Here is a 20581-nt window from a genome sequence, read left to right as displayed (position 1 = left end):
GGGCAGAGGGGCAGAGTTCAGCGATGGCTGAAACCAGAGGTAAACTCAGCAAAACACATTACCTACATGGTAACATGTGACCTACTTCTAAACGCACTCCCCAACTACCTTGCCCGGCTAGTCCAGAAACAAGAACACAAGAACTTGGATTTAATAATAGAAGTCCTCAAGCGCCAACAGACCACTTTGCAAATCAAGCATGTGGAATAGTTCGCTGATCACCACAAGTCCCATCCTTGACCTGTCACTAATTAGGAGCCCACCGTACACAACACGGAACCAGAGGTGCAACCCAAAAGAGAAAAACACAACTTCTCTCTGCTCTTATAAGTGTAGAGAGGTAGGACATACCATCCCCAACTGCCCCTGCTTTGATGAGCCCATGGACTGCAGCTGTGCACAAGGAAAGGGGTACTGTTTTATTTGCTAATCCCCTGTCTCTTCCTCACAATGAAGTGGTGGTTGTTCACAAGCATAGGGTTGTTGATTCTGGTAGCAACATTTCTATTGTTACACATCAATATGTTCTTCCACTACTTTGGAAACCTGGAACAACCCATCTAACCTGTATTCACAGGGAGACTCGATGGTACATGTTCTCTCGTTGTATCGTTGCTTATAAAGGTGTCACTAAAAGGATCAGGGTGTCTCTTATGCAAAGTCCCTGTTTTCCTGTGATTCTCAGATAGGACTGGTCAGAAATGAAAAGCGGAATGATATCTACCTTCTCTTCTAAAGCACTGAGCCTGGCCATTGATGGTGAAAACCCATCACAAGTTGTTTCCATGCCGTGCTTGCAGTCAGTTTGAGCGGAGTTATGTGGCGACTCAGTGAGATAAGACTGACGTCCCAGTTATCCTGTACTCCTAAACAAATCCTAATGGACCAAGGGACGTCATTCATTTCAGAAATGTTCAAGGAGGTTGCCAAATTACTCCAAGTTAAGCATTTAAAAACCTCAGTATACCACTCTCATACTCTTTGATTATCAGGAGGTACCGCAGGCCTCTTCTCTCCCTTTGAAACTGTATTGTCGACAACCCTGAGGAATATTGGATATTCTAAAAGAAAATTGGGAAAAAGAGGCATTTCCTTCTACTAATATCCATCCATCCATCCATTATCCAACCCGCTATATCCTAACCACAGGGTCACGGGGGTCCGCTGGAGCCAATCCCACCCAACACAGGGCGCAAGGCAGGAAATAAACCCCGGACAGGGCACCAGCCAACCGCAGTCTAATAATATTCTTAGGTATATTATGCAATTACACAATAGATTCGCTAAAATTCGATCCATCCTAAAAAAAAACATGAATGTGTGCAATTAGCTCAGGTTCTGTGTTATTACCATGGCACCGAAGCTCCATCCCAGAGACCATGTCATGGTCGTCATTCCCAATTTATTGTCTCATTGGCAAGGCCCTTATGAAATTAAGGAGAGGAAGGGTTTGGTAGACTATTTGGTGAAACAACCAGGCATGCTGCCAGTTGAGTAGGTCTATCACGTGAACTTGTTGAAGCCCTGGAAGGAAAGGAATCTTGATCCCCACTCAGCTCAACCTCGCTCCTTCTTTGCGCAAAATAACCTTCATTTTGGAGCAAATATGACAGACACCCCACCATCGACGAGAGCTGGAAACAGCCATCTTGTCTGGCCCGGGAGTAATCGATGAACGGCTTGGAAGAACCACATTAATTGCACATGACATTCTTACAGAACCCAGGGTTATTGTTAGAGAGAGCCCTTTACGCATCTCTGAAGCTAAACAAGCAGGAGTGGAACTTGAGATCAGATGCAAGCTGGACCTTGGTGTGACAGAGCAAAGTTTTAGTTCCTTTTCCAGTCCCATTGTTCTGGTCTCAACACCGGACGGAGGTTGACACTTTTACAATGACTTCCATCAAGTTTCCCGATTTGATGCCTACCCAATGCCTCGCATGGACGAACTCCTTGAGCAGCTTGGGAAGGCTCAATATTTGACCACACTGGACATGACAAAAGGGTATTGGCAAATTTCTTTTACGGAATCCACAAAGGGAAAAACCTTATTCAGTACCCCAGGTGGACATTGGCAGTACATGGTCCTCCCATTTGGTTTGCTCTGGGCCCAAGCGACCTTACAGCATTCAGATACATATGTGAGTGCCGTGCTAAGCAAAAGTGTTGATGGTGTTGAACACCACATAATGTACTTGAGCTACTAGATTGGGAAACCAGGTATGTGGCAGTGAAAAGGAAGGCTGTTGACCATCTGAGCTACTACCTCCTGGTACACGAATTTACTCTGTTGACAGACCATTCTTCTTTACACTGGATGTTGCTATACAAGAAGTCAAATCCTGTGTTGCCAGATGGTTCTCAGACCTTCAGCCTTATCAGTTCAAAGTCCTGTATCGTCAGGGTTCTCTCCACATCAACACTGATGTTTTGCCTCATGTCTATGACCTCAGAGATTGAGTCACTTGATCCAATGGAATCTGGGCTGGGGAGGATTATTTGTCATACCCATGAGCATTAAAAAAAGCTCGAAGGCTTGGGTGATGGTAATTCTCCGCCAAGAGAGGAGGAGGCAGTGTGTATTAATGATCTCTCTTCTTTCCCTCCTGCAGAAAGGATGATTGACACCATTCCATCGCCGCTTCCTTCCAGAATGCCTTAAATTTGGAAGAGCCGCTATTCTAGTCAGTCTACAACTTGTTTTTTGCATCATAAAACATGTTTTCTTTCAGTTTATTGCTTAGAATTATATGAGGTTGGCCTTAAGGTGCCCCAAACCTCTAACCTTGTCCTGTTATTTCTTTCACAGTAACCAAGATTTCAAGTGCCAATGAAAGTACCAGGAAGAATATCAAATAATAATTCTTTTAACTGTAGTATTTATATATAAGAAGTTCATATTTAATGATAAGATATATGCCAAAGACTTTTAATCTATCTAGATATTTGAGTACCTTTCTATCTTTAGAAAACATAGTGTGTTAGATTAGCTATACCAGGGCCAGCACGTTGAATAATGCTGCCTAAGGCAAAGTGATTTGTTTTTGCTTTTTAGCCACTAATCCAAGATTTACCCTTACTTAAGCATGGGATGATACTCTTATTTCACATATATTACATGTTGCTATACAGGCTTCATGATTCAGTGCATTCTCTAAACAACGAACAAAAAAATAAACAAATATTTTACTTTTGGAAAAAAAAATCTAAAATAATAAAAGATTAGCTTTAAAACAATAAAATGCAAATATGCACTAAAAACAATTCAAATGTTTAATATGAAACTCGCCCCCCACATTTGTCTAACCATCTTTGTTTCAAACTTGTGAGACTTTTTAACAGACATCGGCTCTGACTGACACATTAAACAGATTCCAGAAATTAACTAAATTTTACAAAAATATATAATCAGAATATGTACTATGTGACATACATGTGCACCTACCTTTCATAAACATAGAGAGGAGGAGGGCAAAAATTATAGGCTACAACATGTAGATAGTAATCCTGCAATAATAATGAAAATAATAATCCTCAAATTGGTGTAGAACACGAGAAACAGACATGACAAAGTCAAATTAAACAGGATTGCAACTGTAGAATGTAAAGGCACTGCTAAAGCTGAATTTAATTTAAAATATAAGCATCTCTCAAATGGGCTTACATTAAAATTTGCATCAGCGCCATCAATGACTTGATAATTGTACTCTTCATATTCACTCCTGCTCCTGCTGTGCTAAAAATATTCTCCATAGCTAGAAAAACGGACGTAATGTATTCTTGGATAATAACACTGCAGTACTTGCATACTTTAATTATGATGGGGTAAAAAGGAATCATGGGTAAATGTAAAAAATAAGCATTATGTTTTAATTTCATTTAATTTTTGATGATATTAAGCTATTCTGTTTAGATTAAGGGCCTAAATATATTTACATGGTTACAGTTTATGGGTCAGCAACGTTAAAAAAATGAATAAAATAAAAAGTTACAATGGTGCTATCACCATTATTGTAAGCCACCTGGCATGCTGGCATGTTAAATACCAAGCTACCCAACAATGCTATTATGTGTATTGGCATGTCAGTTTGATGTAAACTGTTTTCACCCATAACCAAAATTCAATACTACTTACAGAAATGAGAAATACAAAAATCAGTTTCTGCATGTTTTATAAAATGTAAAGCTGGTATTTAGCTGCTATTCAGATTGAGGTTCAGGTTGCATCAGTCTCATTAATTATTTTTTATTAATTTTGCAAAATCACGATAGTTATCAAGAAAACTGTATGTCAGTGCTATGGACTGGCATGTGACTTTGAAATGCACATGCACTGTTTTGATTCTCGGATGCTGGCAATGTGCCAAGGTACTGTGAACTACGTTATACCAAACTTGAAATTTTTAATATATTTTATCACCATTTTTAGAGGGAGTACATAAATAAGGTACTGAACGTGTGATAAATCTTAAGGTTCATACCAACTTTTTTGTGTTACATAAAAACAAGAAAATGTTGCCCTGACTAAAGTGCCCTTTGAGTCAACTGCCTTGTCGCTTCACTCACGCATCAGTCCTGGGATATTCTCCTCTCTTTTTGTCGACTGGCATAAATTGTGAGTTTTACAGTTGTGCTATGTACATTATCCAAGCCTTCAGAAACACAAGCACTCGCATATTTTTTCAGTCTTATTGTGGTGAACTAAGTTGTTCAGTCCCTCAAACCTACTGTAAATAACAATGTCCACTGGAAACATCACAGTGGAGACAATTTAAACTGAATGTCAGGAAAAGAACAAGTCATGAAGTTCAGGGTCCCTGTAGACCTCCACAATAAAGTTGTGGGGAAGCATAAATTAGGACAAGGGTATAAAACTATTTCCAAAGGTTTGAGTGTGCCTAGGAGCACTGTGGCATCAATAATTGTGAAATGGATCAAGTTTCAAACCACCAGGACTCTTCCTACAAATGGGCATCTGTCCAAACTCATTAACCAGGCAAGAAGGGCACTGGTCAGGAGCAGGACCAAGAACCCAATGGTCACTATAACAGAGACTCAGAATTCCTTTGCTGAGATGGAAGATTCTTTCAGAAGGATGGTCACCTTAGCAGTACTCCATTAATCAGTTGTTCATGGTAGAGTGTCTAGATGGAAGATACACTTGCTAAACAGCACTTAAAAGGACTAAGGGGGCATGATGAAAAGGATTATTTGGTCCAGTGAAAAAAAATTGAACTCTCAGCAGAAGTCCAAGTAGTATGTCTGGTGAAGACCAGGCATTACCCATTACCTGTCTAAGACTACACCTATGGCAAAACATGGTGGCACCATCATGTTATAAAGGTGCTTCTCTGTGGCAGGAACAAGGAGGCTAGTCAGAATAGAGTGGAGGATGAATTCAGCAAAATATAGAGAGGTTCTTGAAGAAATCCTACTCCAGAGTGAACAAGATATCAAACTGGGGCAACAAAAGCATACCAAAAGCCAAAACAACACTGGAGTGGCTTTGGGACAAGTCATTGAGCAACCCAGCCAAAGCTCAGACCAAATCACATAGAACATTAGCAGAGACACCAGAAGATGGCAAGGTACAGAAGCTTTCAATACAATCTAACAGATCTTGAAAGGATCTACTTGAAAGAATGGGATAACCTGCCCTAATCTAGGTGTGAAAAGCTTGTAGACACTTACCCAAGAAGACTCAAAGCTGTAATTGCTGCTGAAGGAGCTTCTACAAAATACTGAATTACAGGTCTGTTTATTTAAACGAATGAGAGATTGTTGCTTTTAACTTTGTAATTATTTTTTCATTTTAATAAATATGAAAAACTTTCTGAAAACACATATTCAATTTGCCATTATGGGAAACTGAGAATACACTGATGGGGAAATATGATACATTCATCCATTTAAAATTAAATCTAAATAAAGTCTGCAAAAAGTGTAGGAGCCTGATAAATTTCTGAATCCACTACAGCAACATAGTCATTTTATAGCATGTGATGTTAGTCCATTAAAGGAATGTTATGTATACATGTACACTGCTTTACACTGATGCAATTTAGACTTATATTTTCAAACAAGACATGTAAAATGTTTTTTGTGAGTTATTTGTTTAGTCAGATCCTCTCCTTCTATTATTGTGACCTAGATGGAAATAAATCACATGCTAGGTGAAATTATTGCAGGAAAACAGATTATTTCTAAAGGTTTCAGAAACATGTTATCTGCAGTATTTAACACAAATTGTCTGGCCTATCTAAACACTCACGTGACCATATACAGAATCCACAAAATGCTCTTCTCTTTTGTACCTGAACAGCCTGTCTTTCAGATGAACCACTGTAAAGAGGCACTGGGGGCGCCTGTGTCCGGGATGGGGTGCTTGTGCCACTTGTGCCAGATGGGGCACTAGATCTTGCCTCATTGTCCATTGCTCTGTGTTGATTTTCTGCAATTTCTTCCTTTTGGGCTGAACCCAGCTGTGAAAAAAGGAAAGGAGCACAATAAAGCAAGAAGAACACAAGTCAAGGCTACATGCATTTCATGTGGTTTGGAAAATGTGTTTCTTCTTGTAGCATGCCTTCTGCGATACATACAGTAGATATGCTGCCTCTGACTATTAATAATATTTCCACAATAAGGAAATAATAAGAACCATTTTCATACAAGCTGGATTTATCAAGTAATTGATACTGTTTTCCATTTTGCATCCATATGCAGTGTTAGAAAGATTTTGCCACTACTTCTTGCAGCCAAGTAAGCATGATATTTAGAAATTAGTTAATATGCTAGAGTTTGGAAAGATGAGCAGGAGTGTCACAATTAGACAAAGGAAATTTCAGAGAAATCATCAGATGAGTGCTGCCTCGGGTTATTTTTTGATGTGAAAGTAATTTTATTGTAGCTTGTCATAATAAACACCAAGGTGTATTTCATTTTAGTAAGTAGTTCAAATGGACAAACAACTGGTGGATGATGAATGACTGAGGAGCTATACAGTACATACTTACTATATAGGCTGCACACTCAGTCTGACATTTACTTTAGACTGCCCCCATAAACACACACACCACTAAGGTCAAACATAAGGTACAAAACATCTTACTAATTTCTTAAATGACTCCCCAATGACTATGACTCTGCTCAGTCGTGTTTATGTCCTCTCTAGTGTTGGGAATCTGACCCATAAACCAGTCACAGTTTAGTTTCCAAAACTCATTTTATTCCTGGCTTATCATTTGAACATCTATAATGTGACAGTTACACTTGATGAATGGGTTATAATAAAAATAACAGCTTATTACACTCCACATTGGCGTTCTATTTCTATTTTACAAAAGAATGCATTGAATGATGAAATTCCAGATTAAATTTATTTAATGCTTACCTGGAAAACCTTTTATTTCAGCAATGACCTAATGCAACCTGAAGTCATGCAAGGCAACAGCACATCAGAGCACCATTTATTAGCACAACATTAAACAATAGCTTCCCTCTGTAGGGGAGATATTTTTGCCTTTCATTTCACAAGGACACTCCAGTTCATTTGCTCAGGCTTTGTCTGTAACTGAACTGTCACACTTGTCATAGCTGTATAACAAAGCATCATTCAGTGAGACACAAAAGCAATACTGTGAAAGGGGAAAGACGCCATTTCTGCAGATGAAGAGTAACAGCATCACTTCTAAATAATACAGAATTCTTAATGAATGCAGGTTTGTGAAGCATACAGACACTTTATGAACACTGGTCTGACAGAACATGGGCAGAAAGAAGGCTCTTATTGTGCCACCTGGTGGCAAAATATCACACTATTTGCAAATATTAGAAAAGAAGGAAACCATTTGCTTTAGAAACAATTTCTAAATCATAATATTTAAGTAAATACTGTTACATGTACAGGGGACAAATAAATTCTTAGTTGCTTGTCTGAACAATGTGCAATAAGTCAACATTCCCCCTGCTATAATCAGCAAGTATTACTATTCAAACATTGACCTGTCTGTGAAACCATCTAATTTTTCCTTTTCAAAATCTGTTTTATTTTAAAAGTAGGCACTTGTCCTCTAGTTGAATCTGTCTGATTATAACACTGAGACAATATATGCATCAAGATTACTCGTTCATCCATATCCATCCCTTACTTATGCAATTACAGGGTGATAAAAAGCAAAAGTCTGTACCAGATGCACTGAATTCAAGGTAGGAACCAAATCGGGACAAGACTCCAGTCCATTGCAGGGCATACTCTTGTACAGATCTGGATAATTTAGAGGTAAAGCAGAAACTAACATGTAGAAGGAAACCAGGGTACCCAAAAAGAAATTGCAACAAAAATAGCAAAGATAGCATGGCAAAGTTCACAGAGCAGCACAAGCCCCCACACCATTATGCTATTCAAATTAATCTTGTGCGAAGTACAATGTTAAGGCATGCTGATCATCTGAACTGAAATCAACAGTAAAAAAGTGTAAAAAAAGTTTTCTTGCAGAAGAGCAGGCAGCAATTTTATTGCTTGCATCAAATTCCAATGATTTAACCCGTCTTCTATCCATTCTAAAAAATGTATACAGCCAAGTTCCCCAGTTGAACTGAAAAAATACATGAATGAATGGATTACCTTGATCTATTATTTTTCCAACCCATTTAACCCTGTGCCTCGGGAACCAAAATCCATTCCAGGTAATACATGGCACAAGGCAGGAATCAAACCTAAGCCAAGCATTAGTTAATCACAGTGCATAGCGGATAACCTGAGTATATTCATTTTAAACAACACATGGACTTATGATATTTGCATACCAAAAACAAATTACTGACCCAAAAATTCATTTTACTTTTTCTGTGACAAGTGGACACACTCCAGACACAGTCTTCTTCCCACTCTCCAGGAAGCAATGCTTTCCTTTAGTCTATATTATATCCCCTAAATGGCATTTTGACACTTTGTGTACTTTTTTGCCTTGTAATATTATTCACAATTGATCTGTGAAGTCCTTTGAGACATTACTCATAATAAAGAGCTCTTGCTTAAAAAAAATGCTGATTATTTGATTAGTTGGTTGGTTGATTCTTTGACTAATTATTTGACTGATTGGTAGATTTTAAATTATTTGCATATGGGCAACTTCTAATCATACTGTAATTTGTCTTTTACTGTAAATGAAGAAGTATGTAGTCTGCAGCTGCTCACTTAAGGGATTAATTATCACAAGACCATGCACCCATCAATTAGCCTATTAATCTTTAATTTCAACAATGGCTTACACATCAGCATTATTAAACCTCAATTAATAATAATATAATACAAGACAGTAAAGATATACTTTGATGTCACTGAGCAGACTGATGTTTAGTAATGCCACAACCACAGCATAAATGCTTTATCAAATTTGATTTTCATTGTCACTGATTACTTGAACTTAACATTTTGCTTTGAGTAGTTTAGCTTCAATTTATTTTCACCTCAAGCATATGGTGCCCAGTGATGGGATGGCTCCCCAATGATTATTAGACCCTGCTTTGCAGGACAGTATTTTCAGAACAAGAATTAACTCTCTGCAACAATGAATTGGGCATTTAGGTTATGGATGTATCAACGGATAGATGGAAGGGTAAGGTATGTGAAAGATATGTAAAACGTATATTGCTTGATTGGTCTGGAAATTTAATGTATAATCATTACTAGTGCTCAAATGTTTTTCCTCAAGATTTGTCACATCAATAAACTGTCAAGTTGCATTTCTAAAACTTTCCTCACTGTCCCTGTATTCTATTATTTACTTATTTAACTTTTGATTTTATGAAAAATGTCTCACAAATGACAAGATAATTGTTTACAGATTTGAACTATGGAAATTAAGTGGCTCAGAATGAGTCTTCGATTACCTTTCATTTGAACTGCCATTTTATTTTTTGGGTGTTGCTGTGGATGGCTCTGATTGCGCCTATCCACATTTTTCAGGTCTTGAAAAGGTATTGACATGTTTTATAGATATACATGCTCTCTCTTATTTGAAACAGGAATTGACTGCCATGTGACTTACAGTTCAATTTCCTAACCTGTAGGCTATCTGAGGAAACAGTTACTGGGAAAACATAAAACTTACTGATGGATGGTAGATTGGTGCTGCTGAAATACAACAACTGGGTCATAAATTTGATTCCCAGTCTGGTGATTCTGAGTTAGGTTATTGTGTTTGTCCTGTGACCATGTGAGTTTTCTCCAAAAACACTGGTTTCTCCCAACCTCCTTTTACTTTTTGGTCACTCTACATTGGCTCATCTTGTTTGTGTGTTGATGTATATAAGACAGGCTGGAGTTCCAATAACGCTTTTTTTGGATGGTACTATCAGGAATGGTTCCTGCTCCACACAACACTGTTCTGGATGAAGGTAATCCAAAAAATGGTTTTGGATAAAGACAAGTGGACTGCAAGGTTGATTTTTGTATCTGCTGGTTTGCATTTAAATTTCATAATCTAACACTCACTTGTGCTTTCAGGATTTTTTTTTATAAGTTGGTCTTTTTCTCCTTCATTCTGTACTCAGACATTGCCTTGGGGGATTTGCTTTTTATAAGCAATTCAGAAAGATTTGCATTTTTGCCATAGCTTTCAATACACATGAGCCTCTTTTTAATTTCCTTTAAATTCATCCCTTCTGTATTTTGCTTCCTAAATTCTACACAAATAGTGACAATCAGTACAGTGCAGAAAAAGATACAAATAACAATGAATACTAAAAAGGAGCTTTTACTTCAGCATAATTTCCGCTTGAGTGCTCATTATTAAATAATGTCATAAGCAACCAAAACATTGTAGAATAAATTTAAAAGTATGATTTACATCTATAAAACATTAACACTACATTTTAAAATCCGGTAAAACTGGATTGACACAATGATGGTAAATTCTGAGTAATAACAGTTTGTTAAATTAAGATGAAAGTCCAGATAAAAGTAAGTAATAAACAGAATGAAAATTTGCAACCACATAGGCTCCTCTGCTCTGACACTGGGAACCCTTTACTCAAGGGTTTTCAAACCTGGTCTCTGGGAACCTCTGTGATTCTTAGTTTTAACTCCAGACAATTGTTTAATTAAGGTAAATTTCTGACTTTAAATTCACTTTATTATTAATGATATACATGTGACCAACTACGGTTGCACTTCCTTAATTCAATATTTAACTAATTAATTTAATCTGCCATGCTTAAACACACACCATGGCAAAACATTTTCCTCACTCTGACAAACAGGAACATAAACAAAGTGTTTAAACAGAGTCCTGGTCGCTTGAAAGAGGCTTAATATGAGGGATTGTTCAGTGTATTTAGCCTTTAATATAGTCTAGTACACTATTATATCATTTTACACTCAGCAAAACCCTAAACAAATCTACATTTACTCTTCTGTACAGGTGGGTAAAGGATGAATACACACTGATACAACTGACAACCATAGGTTGAGGAGTTAACAGATAAAAAAAGAAAAAGGTTAGTAGTTGATAAGCATGTAGTTAAAATACCAACAGTGGGATTAAAAATTAAACACATTAAAACAACCAAATTGGTATGCAAAAATCAGTAGATTAACATAGCAAAAGTGAACAAATAGACAAATACTAATACTAGAAAATTAATGAAAACCATGAAAAACTCTATGAAGACATAACATTAGGAACTTGTTCAAGATGACCAGTAAAGAGGCAAATTTTGAATGGCAGCAAGATAACTGTGGCTTCCAAGCAACTGAATTTGAGAGAAATGACCACAGAAAACTCCATGGGGTGGGCCAAACGGTGTGTTCAAAGGAATGTCATGATGACAGACACAGGACAAGTAATATGAAACACCACAGCTCTAAAAGACCAGAGGCTTAGCCTGTGAATGTTCTGAAGAATCGTTCACCATTTATCAAAAGTACTGCAAGAGTATAATCAAACTCATTCAATGGTTTAAATGGGCAAATCAAGATCATGGCTTTCAGAACAACATCAAATATCAGCAGCTAAAACCTGAACACCAAATATTTTCACTTCCTTTTTATTTTTTCAACACCACTGTTTTTATTTATCAATTTCATTCAGGCTACAAACAAAATATTTGTCAGAAACCTTGCAGAACATTCATAAAAGTGTAGAGTATATGTTTTTGTCCACATTGATTTTAAGAGAGGCTACCATACGTAAGTGATTACTCTAGCATTTGATTTGCTACTGCATTGTGTGGCCTACTTGAGTTCTACATCATGCTTTCATTGGACATTGATGTCAATACTCTCACAATCTGCAAGAGTATTACAAATAATAATGACATACTAGGATAGCCATCAGCTTCCTACATCCCTGACCTGGATAAGGAGATAGGTGAATTGACTAATTACATAATGGGGCATCTGAATGGTTTTGATACGTATAAATAGAAAAGTGTGGATTAAATCTTCTATCATACAGGATTAAGATAACGGGAAATTAAATAAACAGATAAATTGTTACGACAAGGATGATCAGGAGGTAAAAATGGAGATACCTTTACATAAATCACACGAGCAGTAAGTATGTTTAATATGTTAAACACATTAGAGTACTGCAAGCATTGGATACCGTAAATAAATCTCAGGAGAAGGTAGTAAAGTAGCCTATATGCACCAAAAGATTTGCAGTATAACAAGGAATTAAATCAGACTGATTTTTTACAATATAACTATGAATAGCTCACTATTATAATACAATATAATGTCTTCAGATTTTCACATTTATTCCCTACAGTATAACCATACCCTCAAATGAAGCTTTGCTATGTCATTACACATCAATAAATATTTGGTAACTTGTACAGCAAATGTTTGTAAGTGTCTTAATACGTTTTCTCCATTATAAGCTGACTAATCCTAAGTGGTTTAATTCAAAAAACATAGAACTGACACAAGCAGTTCATACCACAAAAAAGCCTCTACAGATGATGTAGCATGTTTCTATATAATTTAAAACAGATTTAAATATAAAATTTAAAATGCATAAGATTATATAATGAGTTCTGAATGTTTTTTGAAGATTCACATTTTAAAAAACCTTGCTTTGCAATTTTAATGACATTTAAACATTTCATATAATATGAAACCTGTGTATTTTTGGCCATGGTATGGTACAGGGAAGGACAACAATTATTTTGTATTAGTCATAAAACACTGTATTTTCATGTATTTATTGATCGTTAATCTGAAAGTCCATATGAATATGACTTACATATTTAGGGAGTAGAATTTATATCATCATTTTTTTTGTAAAGCATGTATTTTCTGTGTCTGTGTGGATGTTCATCTGGGTAGTCAAAATATATCCATGCTAGGAAAATTAGCATTGTGTGAGCGTGAGGGGACCCTACAATGGACTGGCTCCCTATCCAGGGCTGGTTCATAACTTGCACCCAGTCCTGCCCAGATTGGCTCTGGGCCATGTGACCCTGAACAGGATTAAGAAGGTTTATGAATGTTATCATAGGCTATATTATTAATTGCTGAAATTATTTATTTCAAAGGCTGCTTTAACTGGTATCATTCAGACTGTGTCATCAATAATTTTCTGCCTTTATTAAAAAGACATTTGCTCTTCTGCCAAATGTGTCTCACCTAGATTCAAGTATATTTTTGTGAAATAATTTGCAAAAAGTGTTCTATTCACTTAATATTGCATTTAAATACAGTTTAACTTTATAGCATTTCTTAAAGATTATTTCATCATTTGTTTCCACTTTGACAGATAATTTCTTTTGTGCTGAAAGCCCTGAAGTAATCAGTGATTTTAGGATTCACTGCCTTCAAAACCCATTCAGAGAATATATATATTCTATAGAATACCACCATATATTCACATCACTGATTCCAAAAACCATCAGCTTGAAATATGTCAAAAGAGAAATATTTATTGAATAACTTCAGTTTAGCTATAGGTGGTTTGTATGGCCTAACAACTCAGGAACTGGACTGTAAATCACAATGCTGCCCATTTAATCTCCACACCAATCTCACTTTGAAAGTCACTAAATCTGTTGTGCGCACCAATTTTAAAATGTATATGTAAACAACTGACCATAGCTCTGTTCTTGTAAATTACTTACAGAAAGGTTTTATATTAAATAATGTTTGCTGTTTGCTGGATTGACTATAGTGCATTTATTCATTTTTAGGAAAATACACTGAAAACAAAATGTTAGTACAAATTTAAAATTATAGCTCAGTAAGAAAGTTGGTGTTTTACAGCTGTTAAAAATGTAAATCTTGAATTCTGCTTTTTCAGGGCAGTATTACATTCATTGTCATAAAAAAAATCGTTCCTCAAAAATATGTTGCCTAAGTGTAGATAATGTAAAATCTATTAAAGGGTAAACTACAAAAGTATATAGTATTTTACAGAATTATATTCCTAAAAGGACTTCAAGGTGCAAAACGCATTTATTTAAGTTGCAACAACCAGCACAATTTCGGAGCTACTACAGCTGATTGTATCATTCAAATAAAGAAATACAGTAACTCCTAACAAACCGAACATACAACTAAACATAACTAAATGTTTCTTCTAGCGATATTAGTTTTGGACTTTTATCTACAGTAAGTCTGCCAGATGCCACTGCTTCTATGAACACATCCAACTCTGAATCACTTCCGCACACTCAACTAAAGACGTGTCATTGACCTTTTCTCAAAGCACTGTGTGTATTTTGTCTTTGTGAAGAAACCCACAACGAAAAATGTCAAAAACTGTAAGTGCTCTCGAGAGCATTAAAATCAATACACCAACATACGGAAAGGCATTGTACTTCAAGCGTGCGAGTAAACTAGAAATTTAAAGAAAAGTTCAGCTTCTGACAATTATATAAATAACGAGGCAGTTTTTACTAGCAACTATTCAAATTTTCTAGAGAAAAAGATGCATGTTAAATTGCACGGTATTTTCATTTGGCTCAATACTCTGCACCTTTGAAAAACAAAGAAATGGTGCTCTCGGCTTTAAAAGTAAAATTTCCGTACAGTGTTGGACACTAATAATATAAACGACACAGCCTAAAACTAATATACTGAGTACAAAAAAAAATCCGTTATGTACCAGCGAAGATGACCTCTGCTACATCCACAGGAATCTGGCTGCACCTGTGAAAATGGGCGAATTTTACATCTCAGTTAATGAGATGTCAAGAAAAATTACACCTTTTATTGGCTAACTAAAAAGATTACAATATGTAAGCTTTCGAGGCAGCTCAGGCTCCTTCTTCAGATCTTGCGTGAAAAAGAGGCCTGAGCTGCCTCGAAACCTTGTACATTGTGAACTTTTTAGTTAGCCAATAAAAGGCGTCATTTTGCTTGACTTCTCGTTGCATCCATAATGCCTAACACTGTACAACACCCTACTACTACGTCTCAGTTAATATAGCCTACCAATAAAGTTTGCAGTCAAAGTGCCTACACGTGTGTGCTCGAAGTGTATTATGGAACGATCACTTCAAAGTTCACCTACGTAAAACTCGAGTAGCTGTCTGCTGCGTAATGTTGTGATGATATGCTTTCGCCTGGTAAATTGGATACGTACAATGGTTCAGTACACCATGAACGGATTTCACGAATACTCGAATTACGGCGCATAATAGCACGCTAGCCAGGTTGCTTGTTCGGATCGACATCTTCAGCATCATGACTAGACTGTGAGCTGTATTTCATACAGCAAAGTAAACTCTTCTTGTTTTAGGCCTGGTACGCTTTTAAGAGAAGCGTCAACATGAAATGACCGAAGGTCACATTGCTACCTGTATATTTCTAATCAATTTCCATATCACAGAAGTCAAATTCAGGCTAGGGCAGGTTAGGATTACAGCCTACCCTTGCAGCTTCATACATCTAACGACAGTTCATCGCACGGCAACTCTCTTAGCGCTCTTAAACTAACGTGTATCTCTTTAGTATAACGGAGGCAAACATTCATTGCCATGGGAAAAACGTGTAAATGTTATTGGAAGAGTTGCTTCCCAGCGTTTTAAACCCAGTTTCCTATCCACATGTGCCACAGTGCCGCTCTCCTTTCCCATCAACATTATTTCTTAAATACTGATCGATTTGCCTCATCGAAGACTGCCAATTAAACGATCGCTTTGGTTATTACACTAAACTACTTTTTATATGATAAACGATAATTAAAGTAGGTAAATATCATTTACGAATTTGGTTTTCTCCCATAATTCAAAATATGCGTTACCAGGCAGTAATGCGGCACTAAAATACCGTGAAAGAAAATAGAATTGTCGTATGATGGCATCATGTCCGCAACTGGTTACTTACTTTGGTACTAGTTCTCAATTTACCGATCTGCAGGTCTCGGAACTCATACCATTTTATACTGTAAGCATGTTTAAAAAACCATAACATTGTGTGTTAAGGAAATGGTTTCATTGGACGTGAATTTTTTAATTTACACATACAAGGTATCGCATTTTCAATAAAAGAACCTAATACACCCACCCATTTTAAAAAGCACCTTTAATCCATAGAGAGGTAGGCCTTATATTTACTTTTAATTAGATATGTGAAATATGCATGTGATTTGTTTAAAAAAAATTAACCATCTATGGTAAATAAATGTGAAAAGAATATCTTCTATTTATAAAACAGTAAACAGGTTAAATTTACTTATGCAGTGTCTGTTGTCACAACAGTTTAAAAGCAATTAACAGCTTGTATGCGTGATCTAGTTATTTAATGTAGTCTCCTTTTACTAATATCCATTCATCCATTTAATAATTCACTTATCCAGTTCAGGGTCATGCTGAGCCAATGCCCAAGAGACTAAAGGAAACAACCAACACCTAAATAACTTCCCAACCCCCTTATCCACCCCAGAGTAACAGCTGACCCGGAGTCTACTACCCCAGAGTCACTGAACCTTAAAGAAGCATATTGGCTCTTATATTGTGTATGTTTTGTAAAGTTATAAATAGTGATGTGTGCATGTTTTAACTTAATACTTTATCTAAAATTAGAGAGCACAAAGAGAAGAATATTAGGAGTAAATATGGTAAATGTTACAATGAGTAAACAGGATAAAATATCAATTGCTTATGTATTCAAACATGTGAATTCAATATTTGTTGAAAGCACATTTGGCAGAAATTGAAGGTGCAAGTCTTTTCTAAGTGTATCTCTAGAAACTGCAAAATGAATGATGTAATTTTTGTTTATTCTTCTTACATTTTTTTCAAGCACTTTCATATTGCTTGGAAGTTGGGGACAACTTTTAAATTTTTGCAATAGATTTAAGTCAGATCTCTGAATGAAATACTTAAAAATGTTCTCTAATTTTGTATTAAGTAGCAGGTTTTGTACTGTTTGCTACTGTCCTGATGGATACAAATTTGGACTCCATTGGGGATTTTCTCAGAATGTTGCCATTTTCTTTGGTTGGTCAGTTTTGTCCATAATCCTAATAGGTACATGTCTTTTAAAAGCCTGCCTTAAATTATACTGTCCCCATGTTTGAAAGCAGGAGTGGTACTCATTGCCTGATCTAACCTAACACATGAGCTTTAGTCAAACACTTCCAGTTTTGTTGTGTTTTGCCCCATTTGACGTTTAGTACAGCACTTAAATTATATCTTGTTAATCAATAGTTGTGGATTAACCTGGTTATTTTTCATTTCTAATCTCATCACGTCCATTGAATTTAATAGTTTACCATATTTTAGTAGTGGTGTCGCCGTGACTTCAGCAATAGGACTTCTTGTTCCAACACTCAGTTTGAAGGGACATCCCAGCTTAAACTGGTTAGCACACCTTTTACTTTCTTGATAAGCAAATGAAAGGCTATATTGACAGATGTTTGACACTTTGTTGCTCTCCTTCCTGTGCATGCTTTTCAATGACTAATTTGACTTACATTGAAAGCCCCATGGTTTTCTTCACTGATTAATTACCTGACGAAGAAACCTCAACGAGACGTTTTAACTGCGAAGTCATGGGAACTAATTAGCTAGTGGTGCGGCTGCTACAGTTATTCTTTGCACCTGAATTCATGCAGGTTTGCCACAAAAAGGTTTAAATACGTGTGCAATTACGACTTTTAGGTTTCCTGTTTGGGTTACTTAACGTTTTTTCACCGAAACTCGCTTTTTTCCAGTAAAGATTCGCTGACTGTCGGAAACCGTTCATTTACATGTGCCAATGCAGCAAACGGAGAAAAATGTTGTTAGCCATCCAGGGTCTGAATACTTTTGCATTTCGGCATTCAGTATGTCTTAAAGACAGCTTCTGATGGACTCAACAAGTGTAAAATGACTTAGCTATACAGCGCGTGTTTTTTTTTTAAATTAAAGATATCACGAGGTAGTCTTTTTGTAGTATAATTTGCATAATACAGCTGGGAAGTACGGGTTACTTTCATTAAAAACATTTCTTCCGCCTGTACAAAGCATTATTATGTTAGCGATGTTTTAAAAGTACAGTACTTAGAATCTTGCGCGCTAGTCGCGCCTGTTCTCGGCTATAGGGGGGGTTTCCAATACTTTTCGTTAACAGAAGCTGCAAAAAAGTAAAATAATAGCCAAGTTCATTGTTATTTTAAATGATTATTTCACCATTCTAACATATAAAACACCGGAGCTAAACAACAATCCCCGTCACTTCCATCTATCAAATTACTAAGCAATACTTCAGATAGCGGCTTTTATTCTCAATTTTATCTTCAAGGGATTCTCAAAGCAAAAATAAATGAAATTAAACAATTTATGGAATCGAAATGCCCCAGGACTTTCACAACTTTTAAGCTGCCAAGAATTGTATCGGCTCATAAAATAAGATACAATTAGACAAATTACAATAGAATATACGTTTACTGTACACGGGGAAGTAAATAACATATCAGAAAAGGTTAAGCCTAAAACGTGTGTAGTTACGATACGCAAAAAATTAAATTCTGTCAGATTAATAGAACCTAATTATGTATACAATAATACACAGTTTATCCAACACATGCCACAATTTTCAAGTTGGGAGTCGTATATTCTTTATTGACACGATTATTAATTAGTGAAGACAAAATACGTGCTGCCATTTTTTATTTGCTGTAGTTTGGATCCAAAGCTTTATAACGAAACGGGTGAGAGTGGATTAATTGGAAATAATTTTCTTTAGGGAATATATTTCAGTTTGGAAATGTGCGTATAATGCTACGTACCTTAAAATTGGTATAAATCATCATTTTTATCTTGATAATTAATCTCATCAGCCCCAGAAGCAGCTGTTATGTCTGAGGCTGTGTATTTTTCTGGATGACTATTGGGTCATCTTGAGAAGGGTGCAGTATTGCCTGCCTAAGTTTAAACGTTTTTAATTAGTTTAAGTCCGAATAAGGAGGAGAATCTAGGCAAACTGCAGAAAGAAAGAAAGAAAGAAAGATGTAACCCCAATATGCTGATGCTAATTCTTGTTAAGATAAATGCTCACACACTTACAATTTAAGAATTTATAAGGCTTCAAGTAAAATCGGATTACAGTTAACGATAAAATTAAACTTGCTTTTAGGACCGCGCCTTAGTAGCTGCAGTTGCAATTTTACTTGAAATACATGACAATCAGTGACAGAAAATAAAAACTTTATTCTTTTATAATATTTATTACTTTAGGATGATGCATGATTACAGCAAACAGCATCTAGAAAAAGGTGTATAAAACGTTCAGGTTCAAGGTAAATTGTTACGCTCTTCATACTGCCAAGCTATGCCTCGAACGTTAACATTTTTACATGCAGCAGCAGTTTGTAAACATATGATCGCTATACGCAAAATGATACGCAATGACACTACATCAACTTTATACGAAAAGATTTACACATCAATTTACAGACTGAATCGAGGATGATCACATTTTAACATAGTCCTTGTCTTTCATCCCTACGATGTAAACACGACTGCTTATGTGCGCCACCAAAACGTCTGGACTAAAGTCTCCGCTTTCCGCAATAATTGACATCTGCACGCGTTTACATCAAATTAGTCGACACCGACATATACAGTACTGCTCTTTCGTAATTATTAATAACAGGTCTCCATACATAAGAACAATATAGACCAAGGCTAACACTGCTTGAACAGCACCAGGCTTTCTATTTTTTCTTAATCTAAAATCGCATTACCTGCCCAAGGAATTATCATTAATCATAACCCATCCCGGTGAGCGTCTGTCACGGATTTAGGCTGTCTCACAGTCTGTCATGTCCTAATGCGTAAATGCTCACTAAAATGGAGATAAAAACAAAAAGCTACGTACTCTTAGAAAGAAAACAGACACAGCACCGCTCTCAGTGTAGGAGGACTTCACACAAGCAGACACTTTTGGAGGTTATACAAAATGGCCATAATATTTGCGGCTCGCTCATCCAAGCGCGGTGAAGTAAAACCTAGAGAGAGGAGGGTGGAGGTCTGCCTGGGGGTCTCCTGGGATTCACGGCTGAAGCGGTAAAAGAAGTGTGGGGATTTTTCCAGTTTGTTTACCGTTATATGGTAATTTAGAGTTCAAAATAAATTTTCACAACTCCAGGTA

The 20581-nt window shown here is 36.4% G+C and overlaps 1 protein-coding gene across 7 annotated transcripts in view; it reads right to left on the bottom strand.

Moving 5' to 3' along the window:
- The window catches only part of LOC120534013 (polyhomeotic-like protein 3), a 92882-nt gene extending 72589 nt beyond the window's left edge, over positions 1-20293 (bottom strand). For all 7 annotated transcript variants that reach the window (XR_005634668.1, XR_005634669.1, XM_039761228.1 and 4 more), the window contains exons 1-2: positions 20175-20293; positions 6315-6482 (exon numbers count right to left, since the gene is read on the bottom strand). Coding sequence is in view for 5 of the 7 variants with exons in the window: in XM_039761228.1 (XP_039617162.1) it covers positions 6315-6434 (120 nt within the window). In the remaining 2 variants the exon portion in view is untranslated. The remainder of the gene's footprint in view (positions 1-6314; positions 6483-20174) is intronic.
- Between the last annotated feature and the right edge of the window lie 288 nt (positions 20294-20581).

The sequence above is a fragment of the Polypterus senegalus genome, chromosome 1 (assembly GCF_016835505.1).
Source record: "Polypterus senegalus isolate Bchr_013 chromosome 1, ASM1683550v1, whole genome shotgun sequence".
Classification (NCBI taxonomy): Eukaryota; Metazoa; Chordata; class Cladistia; order Polypteriformes; family Polypteridae; genus Polypterus; species Polypterus senegalus.
The sequence above is the reverse complement of the archived record's forward strand: the minus strand, read 5'-3'. Positions and strand labels throughout refer to the sequence as shown.